The sequence below is a fragment of the Hyperoodon ampullatus genome, assembly GCF_949752795.1.
Source record: "Hyperoodon ampullatus genome assembly, chromosome: 18".
Taxonomy (NCBI): Eukaryota; Metazoa; Chordata; class Mammalia; order Artiodactyla; family Ziphiidae; genus Hyperoodon; species Hyperoodon ampullatus.
In genome coordinates, this window is record NC_136931.1 from 19,628,542 (window position 1) to 19,640,986 (window position 12,445).

At 58.0% G+C, this 12,445-nt stretch overlaps 1 protein-coding gene across 1 annotated transcript; it reads right to left on the reverse strand.

Moving 5' to 3' along the window:
• Positions 1–537: 537 nt before the first annotated feature.
• PLEKHG4 (pleckstrin homology and RhoGEF domain containing G4) lies at positions 538–7,175 on the reverse strand (the record flags this gene model as incomplete). Its single annotated transcript, XM_079724040.1, has 20 exons — positions 538–668; positions 753–989; positions 1,134–1,250; positions 1,628–1,805; positions 1,880–2,050; positions 2,143–2,364; positions 2,447–2,536; positions 3,259–3,505; positions 3,579–4,081; positions 4,337–4,519; positions 4,694–4,810; positions 4,905–5,043; positions 5,196–5,344; positions 5,435–5,533; positions 5,691–5,807; positions 5,892–5,966; positions 6,051–6,144; positions 6,234–6,357; positions 6,433–6,528; positions 6,671–7,175. 20 exons carry the CDS (start codon positions 7,173–7,175, stop codon positions 538–540), a joined length of 3,594 nt encoding a protein of 1,197 aa, XP_079580166.1.
• Positions 7,176–12,445: the final 5,270 nt, after the last annotated feature.

Here is a 12,445-nt window from a genome sequence, read left to right on the forward strand (position 1 = left end):
ATTCCTACTGAGGGGTGGGGCAGCCCAGTCACTAGATGTCCCACCAGCCTACAGCATAGAAACAAACACCCACCCTCTGTTCTGGGTGGGAACAACTGGGGTGGGAGCTGGAGATGGGGAGAGAAAAAGGGGACATGAGGCCAGGGGCCTAGAATCAGGGTGCTCATTTAGGCTCTGCAACCAGCAGCCCCTGGAGAGGTCCCTGCTGATCTGCCCGATGACACAGACATCAGAAAGGGTAGTCGACAGGGCTGTGCATGTGGGCTGGAAGCGACCCAGGTGCCACCCATGGCCTGGTCATAGCAGATCCCGAGAGAGGTGATGTTCCTTGGATCTAGCAGCAACTGGATCCACTGCCCACCTTCAAGCCCAGGCTCAGACCTGTGGTGCAAAGCTAGGCATGAACATGTATTTCCCTGGCTCAGGGTCCAGGTGGGGTCTCTGAGGAATGGCTCTGACCTACCACCCCCATTTCTACCTAAAAGCAAGGCAGCCATAGGCCCAGGCAGGGCTGAGAAAGGGCTGGTGGGTATAAGGCTAAATGGAACTCACATAGGACAAGTCCTCCAGGCCCCTGCCCAGGGCCTGCCCTGACACACAGCTGCTGTCCGAGCCACTGGAGCCACTGGCTGACGGGCACTGGGAGGAGACCTCTGAGTCCTCAGGAGCTAAGAAGGGAGACTGGGTGAGCTGTCAGCAGAGGCCCAGACCCCAAGCCATGCCCTCCTGCCTCTGGCCAAGCCCAGACCTACTCAAAGATGGCTGGCTGCCCAGCTCAGCTTCAGTCTCCAGTACTGCTTCCTCTGGGAAGCTGGTGGAATACAGGGGCCAGCGGAAGCCCGGAACAGCTGGGTCTCTGTACAGATGCAGGTTGAGGGACCCCAGTACAGAGCAAGAAGCAGGGTCTCCAGAAAGGGAGCTTGAGGCCCCCAGGTAAGGGCTGTCATAGTCAAATGGGGCCACAGCAATGGAGGCCCGAGAGCGAACTTCTGTATGAGAAAGAGGATCAGGTTGGGACAGGCCAGAGCCCAGGTGGGCCAAGGTCCTGAGGGGAGCACAGGCTAGGGCTGACAGGTCCATGTTGCCACCTGTGCAGCTCTCCTCACCCCAACCCCCTGCAGCCTGCCTGCTACCTTGGCACTTCAGGATATAGTTGACGGTGCGGTCATTGATAGCTTCTTTGCTGGGGGCGATGTCCTGGAAGGCCTTGTTCCCCACACCCAAGGACACCATCTCAGCCATGCGCACCTCTGGGTGGAGAGTGGACATCTGGACATGAGCCCAGTCCTTTATCACTCTTCCCCCTTATATTAGTCTCTCCTGTACACCCATAGCCTGCAGATTGTCCTGTGCGCTGAGCCTTTCCCAACAATCCCATGAGATGTCATAATTCTCCTTTTAAAGATGAGGCCTCTGACACTCAAGAGGTTAATACTGTGTGCACAGTCTGAGACTGAGTGCAGGACTGCCTGACTTTGGAGTTCTTTCCCCTGCGCCGGCTGCTGCTGAGGGACCTTTTCCACCCTCCCAAGTATTTCCAGGTCCCTAGGGCCCCCTTGGGGCCCCTCTGGGACAATGTGAGCTCTCCAAGGAGGGGAGTGTGGGGTGAAATGGGGCAGGGACCCACCCTTGTTGTGGACAGCCTGCCTCCAGAGCAGGCGGGAGATGTCAGCTGTCCAAGCCTGCTTCGTAGCCAAGCTGGCAGCTTGTAGCACAAAGGTGTCCTTGGCCTTGCGACGGCGAAACCAGATCTCAAAGCGCAGGTTGCTATCCCCACAGCACTCAGTGAGGCCAAGGTCTGCCATCTGTGTGGCCAGGAAAGGAGCTTAGTGAGGCACTGGGGGTGCAGTGAGCAGAGGGAGGGGTTGGGTGGGCCTACCTTGAAGGAGCGTTTGTAGGCAAATGTGTCAATGCCTTTGGGTCCTCGGCGAGGCTTGCTGAAAAGCAACAGCTCCTCAAAGAGGAAAACACGACGCAGGGACTTGTGGCGCCCAGAGCGCACCGTGAACTCATCCTGTCGGACCAACTGCCCCTGTTCTTTGAGGTTGACCTGCCAAGTTGGGGCCCAGTGGGTGCCCAGCCTCTTCTGCCCCCTCCCTTCACACCCACTGCCCCTGCCCACCACAGCCTGTGATGACTCACGTCACAGCCCTGGATGGCATCCATGGCTAGCAAGTCATTGCCGTGTCGCAGCTGGAAGCGCACGAGGCCCTGGGCAGCCCGCAGGGCACTCAGCTCTGGCACGGTCCCCCCGCAGGCCCGTGCCAGCTCCTGCAGCAGCAGTGTGTACTTGCTCATGCGCTGGATGGGCTTCAGCAGATAGGAGGCCAAGTCCAAGTGGTCCCCCAGTGCTTGCTGCTTGTCCTGCCAGGTGCGTAAGAGACCGTCAGGGAGCTTCAGGTTATTTGCTCCATCCCCCCCTCCCACTAGTCTCAGGCTCACCTACCCTGAAAAAGGTGTGACCATAGCTGGTCATCAGGGCATCGGAGCATGGTTTATTCTTGCTGTAGAGTGCGTACATCCCAAACTGCACCCTCTGCAAAGATACACAGCTTGGTCTGGTGCAAATGGGCCAGCATCCAAGGGGGCCAAACCACTCTCAGTTTGGGAGGACCAAAATGCCTAAAGGTCCCAAGGAGGCCTCCCCACACAGAGCCAGTGTGCCCTGCTTTGAGTAATGGGTGATCTGGCAAGAGACACTGTGCAGAGAGGGGCTTGCCCTCAGGCCCTCTGGGGAAGAAGTCCTGCACACAGCTCTGCTGCTCCCACAGCTCTGAGGGCAGTGCTCTAATCTCACCTCACCTCGGACTACACCTTCCCTTGCTTACTACACTATGCTACACTGACTTCTCTCTTCCTTGACCACTGGGCCTCTTTCCTGCCCAGGGCTTTGCACTTGATCTTTCCTCTGGATGGAATGCTCTGACTGCAGCCCCTCCCTCTGGCCTTAGCTCAAACATCAGCTCCTCTAAGCGGCCTCTCTAACTGCTCTCTCTAAAGGGGATACCTCTGCCTTGCTGCTAACTCACAATCACCTATCTATCCCGTTTTTTCCCTCCTAACCTCAACTATAATATGGAATTATCTTTTTTACTTTTATGTCTCCTCTGCAAAACTAAGAGCACCCTGAAAAAAAGGGACCAGTTGGTCCGGCTCATAGCTGTACCCATCATAGGGCCTGACCCCAAGCACATGCCCAATAGCTCTCTGTTGAATGTGGCAGAATCAGCCAGGGCCTGTACGGCCTGAGGAGCTTACATGGCGCAGGAAAGCATAGGCCACCCGGGGTGGGTGCTGGGTACAGGCCTCCAGCTCACGCAGGAAGAAATAGCGGTGGAAGTCCCGCAGCTTCTCCAGGTTGCCAAAGAGGCGGGCGCGCTGGCCACGGAGGCCCTGGGGCACATCAGGGCGATCCAGCTCGGGGAAGTAGTTCTCCATGGTGTAGTCAAGAGCATGGACATACTCCCGCTCTGTAGCCACCATCTCCGCCAGCAGCAGCTGGAGTCTACCAGATAGGTGGAATCAGGACCCAACATCTGCCCTGCCACACTGCCCTCCCCGCCCTGCTCACTGCCTACCTGTTGGAACTCCCGGGTTCAGAGCTACCTGGCGGAGGCATGGTGGGGCATGACCCTGACTGGGCACCAACTCCAGCCTCTGGTCTGTGGCAGGCAGCCACAACGGCCTCATGGTGGCAGTGGTGGGCAGATTCTCTGAGACTCAGTCCCAGATTCCGATCAAGGCTGTATGCCTTCCTCAGGGGAAGGGTAGCAGGTACAGCCAGTACCCGGCTGACACACAAGCTAGCTGTGCTACCTGTCAGTGGTGGCTTCAGAGCAGCTTCCATCTTCTGGTCCAGGGCCAGCCAGGTGTCCTGGCACCGTGCCCAGGCCCAGCGGCACTCCTGGCGGATACCCTCAGATCCCAGCCCTGTGGCTAGAGCCCACATCTTTCGGAAGTGGGCAGGAGGCAAGTCAGGATGCTTGGTCCAATGCAGCTGCAGCCGTTGCAGCACAGCCCCCGGACGTTCCTGTTCCAGCTCTGCCAACACCCGCTGCCCCTCCTCAGCCCACATCAAGGCCTGCAACACCAAGGCCAGATAGGCACTGAGGAAGGATCCCACCACGACCGCTAAGCCTTCTCCTCTACCTCCCCCCATCCCCACAGAATGCTGGCCCCAGGCTGCATCCTCAGTGGTAGGAATTTTGGGTCAGACTGAAGACAAGAAGAGAAAACAGGCAAGGTATACAACAAAACTCAAGCTGTCGTAGAGCTGAGCAGCCACCCCTCTGGCTTCACTGACCACCTGGAGCCAGGGATGGGACCCCTCACCCACCTGCTTGAAGAACTGCAACAGCCTCTCAGCATCTGCCAGCCGCTGCCGCCGCTGGGCTAAAGCCCTACAGAAGTCGGTCAACTGGGCTTGCAGGGTCAGAAAGCGGGCCCCAGAGGGGCCCAGTTCAGCCGCATCCCAGCCAACCAGTGGCTGCAGAAGTTTCTCCCCTCGCCTGACCTGCTCCTGGAGACAGAGACTGGGCTCAGCAAGCCCAGGCCTGGTAGTGCAGCCCGCGAGCCCAGGTCTTTTCCACAGATGTCTACATGTCCTCATCAGTCACTTCTGTGAAGACCTTCCCTCCACCCCCAACCCATTCCCCTCTCTCTCCGTGCTCAATGAACAAGTAATTAAACTCACCTGGGCAATTCGGTCCAGGTCGCAAAAAGGGCCTTGGGCCTGAAGCAGCATGTCCAATGAGGGTTCCCTTGGTTCCTCAAGTGCTGGCCAACCCACCTGCTGTAACCACACTTCAATCTGGAGGAGTACAAACAAAGAAAGGAGAGCTGCTGTGGGGTGGGGGTGATGCTTGAGATTAAAGGTGACGCCCACGTGGGCGGATAGTTCTCACCTGGTGCAGCTCGCCCTCCTGGGCCTCCAGCATCTGGACCAACTCCAGTGCTTGTACTCGCTGGTTACTCTGCAGGGTCAGTTGGTGCAGCAATCCATCCACGCGACCATACAGCTCCTCAACCTCATCCACTGCAGGCCTGGTGCATGGTACATGTCTTAGCGCCCCTGCTGAGTGCCTAGCTCCACTCCACCCTGTCCTAGGACCACAATCCTGGCTGGTTCTGAGCCAGCCACTGAGTCCTTAGCACGGGATATGGTGGGCTGGGGAAAGATCTGGGATTGCACCTACCTGTAGTCTGGGCTCAGGGTCACCTCTGGAACCTCCTGCTTCAGCCATGCCAGCTCCAAGGCTCCCTGGCACTGTAGCCATGCCAACCGAGGTGAGTCTAGTACATGCTGCATCAGGACCCGTGCCTGCCGCAGCAGCCGACCGACTTCCTGTGATTAAGGGCAACAGGCAGTGGAGGTGTGCATGGAAAAGGAAGAAGATAGGGAGCATTCGGGGAGGTGTTGAAAGGAGACACTCACCCCAGACTCCATGGGCTGGGGCACAGCCTTCATGCTCTCAATGGCCCCCTGGAGCAGGGCACAAACCACCTGGCAGCTCTGCAGTAGGGTTTCCAGACGCTGTGAGCAGAGGCAGGCATGACCAGGGCAGTGCACAGTGCTAGTCCCAGGCATCTTGGATCCCAGGCCACTGCACTGCTCAAGCCAGCCCAGGGGAGCCTCCTCTGCTGGCCAGATTGCCTGCCTACCCACCCTATGCCCCACCCAGTGCACTGACCATCCGGAAGCCCAGCCAGGCCTGGTGGCAGTAAGGCAGGCCTCCTCCTAGTGAAGTGGGCAACGCCGAGGTGGAGATGTGCGTCAGCAGGCTCTGATGAGAGGACAGCTGCTCTAACTGCAGAAGAAAAAGGTGTAGTGGACTCAGGCCTGGTGGGGAAGTGCCCCACCTCCACCCTGGCCAAAATGGCTCAGTCCCTACCTGCAGCCCTGAAGGCACCTCCTGAGGCATCTTTCCCATTAGCAGCACCTGGTGCACCGACCCTGGGGCTGCTTCCTGCAAGGAATCTGAGCTCAGCCCTGCTCCCAACCCTATAAAAAGGGTTGGGGGGGAAGAGGAGAGCTATAATCCTGTACTCACTTGCAGCTGGCTGAGCCCCCAGAAGAGGGAAGAGATTGGGGAACAAATGCGGGCGTCCACTAACACGGTCAGTCCCAGGGCCTGTACTTTGGGCCTAAAGGAGCAGGCTTTGGTTCAGTATCTGTTTCCACAACCCTGCCATCCCCTTGCTCAGGTTCTGTCCCCCAACCTCCACCCCCCAACCTGGGGATGCTTCGCAGGTAGAGCAGGAGACGGATGAGTTCATGGCTGCTGCACTTGGGGTGAAGCCAGGCTGGGTTATGGGCACTCAGAAGCAGCACTGCCCTGCCTTCTACATCCCGAGTCCCTGTGCAGAGAAGGCAGTGAACACCTGCACAATCAAGTCACCCCACCTCTTCTGCCTCTAGTGTCTCCCAGTTACCTGGCAGGGCAGCCAGGCCACTGGCAAGCAGCTCCCAGGCGAGGTCTTGGGCCAGGAGGCAGTCAGTGGACTTAAGGAGCCTGGATCCGTTGGGGTCTTGGGAAGGAAAATGGCTTGGGTCTACACTGGGCCATTTACCCAGAGACCCCTACGTGAACTTGGGCTTTAGCCTGAGTAGAGTCAGAGGCCTCCCCACCTCCAGGTACCCTCACTCCCTTCCAAGACTTTCCTTCCTTACCTGCCTCCAGTAGCTCTGACGATGTCTCAGATAAAAGATCTCCGAGGTTCACAGGGTCACTGTCCAACCCTTCAGGGTCCAAGCGGACTGGCATTGCCCTGCCTGAAACTGAGTCCCCTGCCAAGCCTCCTCCTTGGCTGTCATTCTCACCCTGTGCCAGACTAAGGTGGGAGTACATTGGGCACAGGAGCATCTCCATTCCAGAGGAGGCTGGTTCCTCCCACTGGACTGAGGAACCTCCTAATACGCCCCTCTGGCCATCCCCCGACCCATGTGCAACCTTCTGTCCTGGAGGTGACTGAAGCTCACCAGGCAGAGGGCTGCCCTGTAGCCCTTCCCCCTGGGCTTCCCCTGCTGGTGGGCTCGGAGGATTGGGGTCCTGCATCTGGGGAGCAGGTTCCCCCTCATCCCAGGCATCTCTGAAACTGCACACAGCAAACCTCCAGTCAGTGGCGTGGCCCTGGGAGGCTGAGGACTCATCCCCATCCTCCAGGGGCCCTTCCATCACCCCTTCCTTAAGGGTGGGCCTGCTCCCGGCAAGTGGCAGAGGGGCTAAGCCCTCGGTGTGAACTGAGGCCTCAGCTCATCCAGGAAACAGGTTGAAGATGGTCGGGTAGGGCTGCATGGGCGATGCAGGTAGAAGGCACTAGGCCGTAGGAGGTGCCAGTCTTGGTGCCCGGCTCAGGAAGCGCAGTCAGTGCCGCAGTTCAGGCCTGAGGAGCGGGTAGAAGAGCCGGTGTCTCTCCCTCCAGCTCACGGCTCGCGGGTCCACGCTCACGTGGGCCTTCGCTGGGAGGGCCCCAAGCTCGAACGCTCACTTGCCGCGACGCTGGGCGGGCCTACGCAGGTGGAACGCTCACGGGGTGGGCGGGGCGCTGCCTCGTCGCTCGCGCTCCTGTGGGCCCAGCCGACCCTGGTCCCCGCCCCCGCGCCACTGGGGGACTCGCGCGCCCGCTCCCTCGCCCGCCCGCCCGCCCGCCCGCCGCGCTCACGCCCGGGGTACGCGCCGAGGGGAACCCCGAACCCGGGAGGCCAGGCAGCCAGAGCCCTCGAACGTACCACACCGCCGCCTCGACGGCGAGTACGGCGCGGCGCCTGGCGTTGACGGGCGCCACCTCCTGGCCGCGGGGACGGAAATGAGCGCGGCAGAGGACCGGGCGCCGCGCCGCACCGCCCCCTGGGGGCCGGAGGACGCAGCCGGAGCCCACCCCGCCAGGCCCGACGGCAGCCGCCTGAGCCGGCCGGAAAGCGCGAAAACGCGGGCTCTCGCAGCGCCCCCGGCCCATCCGCCCCCTCGTCCCCCGCGGGCCCGGACGCCTCAGCTTCACCGCCCTCCCCCGCGCCGCCGCCCAAGCCCCCGCTGACTTTGGCTTGGCTTCTCAGTTCGCCGGTTGGGCCAGCAACCAACGGCCTTCCCACCGCGCCGGCTCAGCGCGCCGGAAGCGCTCCCCCGCTGGGGAAGGCGGCGTAGGTGCGCGAGGGTGAGTGAGCAAGGGGTCTACCTGGGGCTGAGGGAAGGGGCTTGCAGGGTGGCGGCGGAGGGGAGGGGGGGCGCTTCTGCTCTTGAATGCACGCAGGATGCAGGGAGCCCTACCACAGCCTCCCTCAGCAAGACAAGGAGCACAAGTTCCTGTCAGCCGAGAGAAGAAAAGTGTGGGTCCAGGGGCCCAGGAGGCCTCTAGGAAGAGAGACTCCCTAAGCCCAGGCCAGCTGCTTGGTGCTGCTGGCAGCCAGTAGGGGTATCTTCATGGAGGGTGGGAGGGAGGGGCCCTTCCGTTGCAGACCCCATCTTCCTTCCAGTCCTCAGTCCCAGGCACCAAGAGCCAGGTTGTATTATCCCATGACGGGCTGCTGTTTGGGTTAGAGGGAAGGAGGAGGCAGGGAGGGGACTCTGTGGTGGGAGCTGACCCAGACCTGCCAGGAAGCCACCGATCCGCCAGGCCCAGCCCCGCCACTCGCTTGCGTTTTCGTTCCTGCACTTCTTTCATATACACTCCCTCCCCAGCCCCACACCCCTCCCACAAAATCCCACCGAGGAGGCTGAGACTGAGGTCAGGATTCTGGAACCAGAGGGCCAGCTCTGCTCTTCCACTTACCTGATGGGTGAGCTCCAGCAACTCAGTTCTGTTTGAGCCTCATCTTACTCACCTGTAAAAAAAAAAAAAAGAAAAAAAAAAGAAAAGAAAGTCATTCTTTCCTCCTGGGATTGCCCCGAGAACTAGGAAAGACCCTGTATGTTGAAGGTCCACTTGCTGCCAGCTCTTGGGCGGTGTTCGTGTCCTGCCCCTCATTTCATCCTCAGTTGGGGGACCCTGAACAGGTGAAAGTCACTTGGACAGTTGACCTGTGAGATCTCTCCCAGCTCTGAGGTGTGAAGTCCCTTTGGGGCATGTGGGCCTGCTGTGCCCCATAACATGCTCAGGCCCTTGGTTCCTTGTGGGGAGAGGGCAGTGGGTGCAATGGCTTCCCTGGCTCTAAGGTAGTCACTTCCTTCATGAGCCCAGGGAGGCTGCCAGAGGAGGGAACCTGGGCATCAGAAGCAGGCACAGAGGGAACAATAGCAATCCTCCCCTCCCCACCATCGCAGCTGCTGCAGCTGCCACGTCAGCACCAAGTCCAGGTTCTCAGAGCAGCTGCCCGGGAGCCTTCTTCATGAGGGGATCTGGCTGTGAGTGGGGAGCCTTGGAGTTGTCCTGCTCCATCCCCAACCCCCAGCAGGCCCTCTCATCCCACCCTCCTCTAGCTTCCGCGAGCATCAGGACCAACCTTGGCTCCCTCCCCAGCTGTCCTAGAGCTGCCCCACTGAGTCACTGCCTCCAGCTCCCTCCCTCCCCTTCTGCTGCCCACTGTCTGCCCACCCCCACCCACCAGCCAGGCCCCCTGTGAACCCTAAGAGCTGGTTGGACCTGCTGGCAGGCACATGTACCCCTCCAGTGCTAAGAGAGACCTCAAGCCACAGGCCATAACTGACCCCAGCACCCCTGAGCGCAGGCAGACAGACTGATTCAGCGGCCTTGGTTTATTCACTCCACATAGAATGTATGCTGTAAGCTTTGCGAAGACAGAGACTGTGTTTTATCCACTTCTGTACTTCTAGCACCTAGCACAGGGCCTGGAATAAACGTTGAGGGGTGCCTGAGACTGGTCGCACTACCCCTGTCCTCCTGAGGTTCCCCATTTATGAGCCACATGTAAACCAGAGTCACAAATGGAGACAGATTCAGAGGCTCGGTCTGAAAGGGATGCAGAAGAGGCAAAGAGCTGCAGGATGCATAGCCCCAGGATGGCAAAGATACAGATAGAAATGGGGACAAACTGAGCCTAGTGGGGAACACTGGGGGCTGGGCCTGGAGCCAGCCAATGGCCAGCCAATGTGCCAATGACCACAGCAGGCTCTGTGGGCTGAGCTTGCAGGACTGAACAGTGACTCATGGGGCCCATCTCTGTGGCTCTCCTGGCAGCAGAATCTACTCACAGCAGCCTTTTCCACTGAGATCATTAAATGGGGATCGGCCTCCCCCCCCGCCCCTTCCCCAACCTTCCCTCAGCTTTGCATTTCTTACCAACATGACTCAACCAGAAATGAAGTGGGAGCTCTGTGCCTCAAGGGGCCTAGTGATAAGAGATCCACAGTCATTGCCCTCATTCCATCCCAAACCTTGCATACCCTTCTTAGTACTGCCCCAGACGGTTAAGTTGACAGCTAGCCTAAACCCTCCAGATCTCTCTCACCTCTGGCCTAAATAAACTCCAGACTCCTTAGAGTGGTCTTCAAGACCTTCTAGAGCATCACAGCCTTCCTGACCAGCTCTTATACAGGCCTGGAAAACTCATCTGATCACAAGTCTTGTCTCAAACTGTCTCCTGTACCTGGAATGCCCATGTCCATCTCCCCAGGTCAAACTCCTTCCTCCTTCAAGGCGCTGGAGGCCACTTCTGCCATCCTGCCTTGTCAGGTGGTGACGTGCTTGCTCTCCTGCATCCCAGGAGCCTGCCTCCTCCCGGCTGTGCTCACCTGCTTTCTTACCCTCGGTCTGCTCATCTCTGACCAACCCTATTTGCCTGGAAGCCCCCCCTTTCTTTAACCCAGCTCCAGGCCCAGGAGCCCCTGTGCACCCCCCTCCCCTACACCGTCAGCTGTCTGATGATGGGGATTTTATTTCTAAACCTTTCTAATCTCGTAATTTTTGAAGGATGTGGTGTCTGGGCCACCTTCCTCTGGAGACCTGGTTAAGATTACAAATGGCTGGGCTCCCGTAGACCTGCTGAGTCAGAACCTTTGGGGGTAGGCCCAGGAATCTGTGTCTGACAAGCTCCCAGTGATTCTGATACTGAGGTCTGAGAACGGCTGCCTGCCGTCTTCAGCACAAGCACCTTCACATCCCTGGGCTGCTGGAGGAGCCTCCCAACAGGTCTTCCATTTCTAGCCTTTCCTCCTACCAACCCTTCCTCCACGTGGGGTTTCACACATCCTCCACCTGGCACCAGCTACATTCGAGCTCCCTAATGCGCATCACTGCCCACACTCCCCAGATCATAATTCTCCAGGCTGGCTTTATGCCACCTCTAAAACTCAGTGGGGTCACCCCACCCAAGCCTTGGTGTCCCTGGCTGGTCTCTCCCGAGCACATCACCCACTGCTCCTTGCTTTTCACCATGTGTGCTCCAGATATCTTTTATTCACGCGCTCTTCCCACCTAGAATGCACCCATGCAATTTTGCCCATGTTTTCAGAGCCCCTCCACACACACACACTCATGCTCCTCCCAAAGCCCTCCCAGATCTCCTCAAGGCCTCACATGTTCCTTGGCTTGTAATGTAACACCAATGATGCCAAACATAATCCCTTACCATGGGCCAGGCTGTATACTAGGTTTTTACATTTCATCATCTAATCCAGACAGCAACCTTATGAAGTAAGTATGATTGTTACCTCATTTTAGAGATGAAGACACTGGGGCTCAGAGAGAATATGTGACATACCTAAGGTAACATAGCCAGTGAGTGAGAGCTGGGACTAACTGCTAGGCCTTAACACTGCCGACTGTAAGCAGTGTGAGGGCAAAGCCTAAAAGTCACTCTTCCTTCTCTTCACACCTTCCCCAGGCATAACACAGAAAAAAATGTTGACTAAATTTGTAACCTTTGCAGTGTGTTGGGTCCTTCAGATCTGTAAAGATGAAGAACAGGATGGTGATTACCTAGGGCTAGGCAGAGGGTGAGGAGTGACGGCTGATGGTAGTTTCTTTTGGGGACGATGCAAACGTTCTAAACTAAGGCTGTGGTGAGGGTTGCACAACTCTGTGAATATGTTAAAGACCACTGAACTGTACATTTTAAATGGGTGAATTTTATGGTGTGTGTGTTAGGTGTCAATAAAGATAGATACTTTTTTTTTTTTTTAATCCTCCAGCACAGTGGAAATTGAATCTGGGTCTGCTGTTATCAGGGATTTCTGTCCCTAAATGTTTCTGGACCCCACACTATCCAATTTGTGTCAGAAACACTCAAGGTAACCAGCGCCCTTGAGATTGTCCTCCCGTCCGCCAGGTGCAGAACACGTCTGTTCATTTGTCCTGCACCTCCCTCCAGGTGTTTAAGGAAGGCTTATCCGGTCCCAGTGTGTGGTGGCTGCACCTTGGCACCTGACCTCTGGGGTCTCTTTTCCTACAGGTTGTTCCCATTTTGTGGACTCCCAGCTCTGTGACCCTGTGCCCATACAGCAATCCCCCGGACTGCAGGCATCCTGTAAGGTGACGTACTGGGAAGGAATGG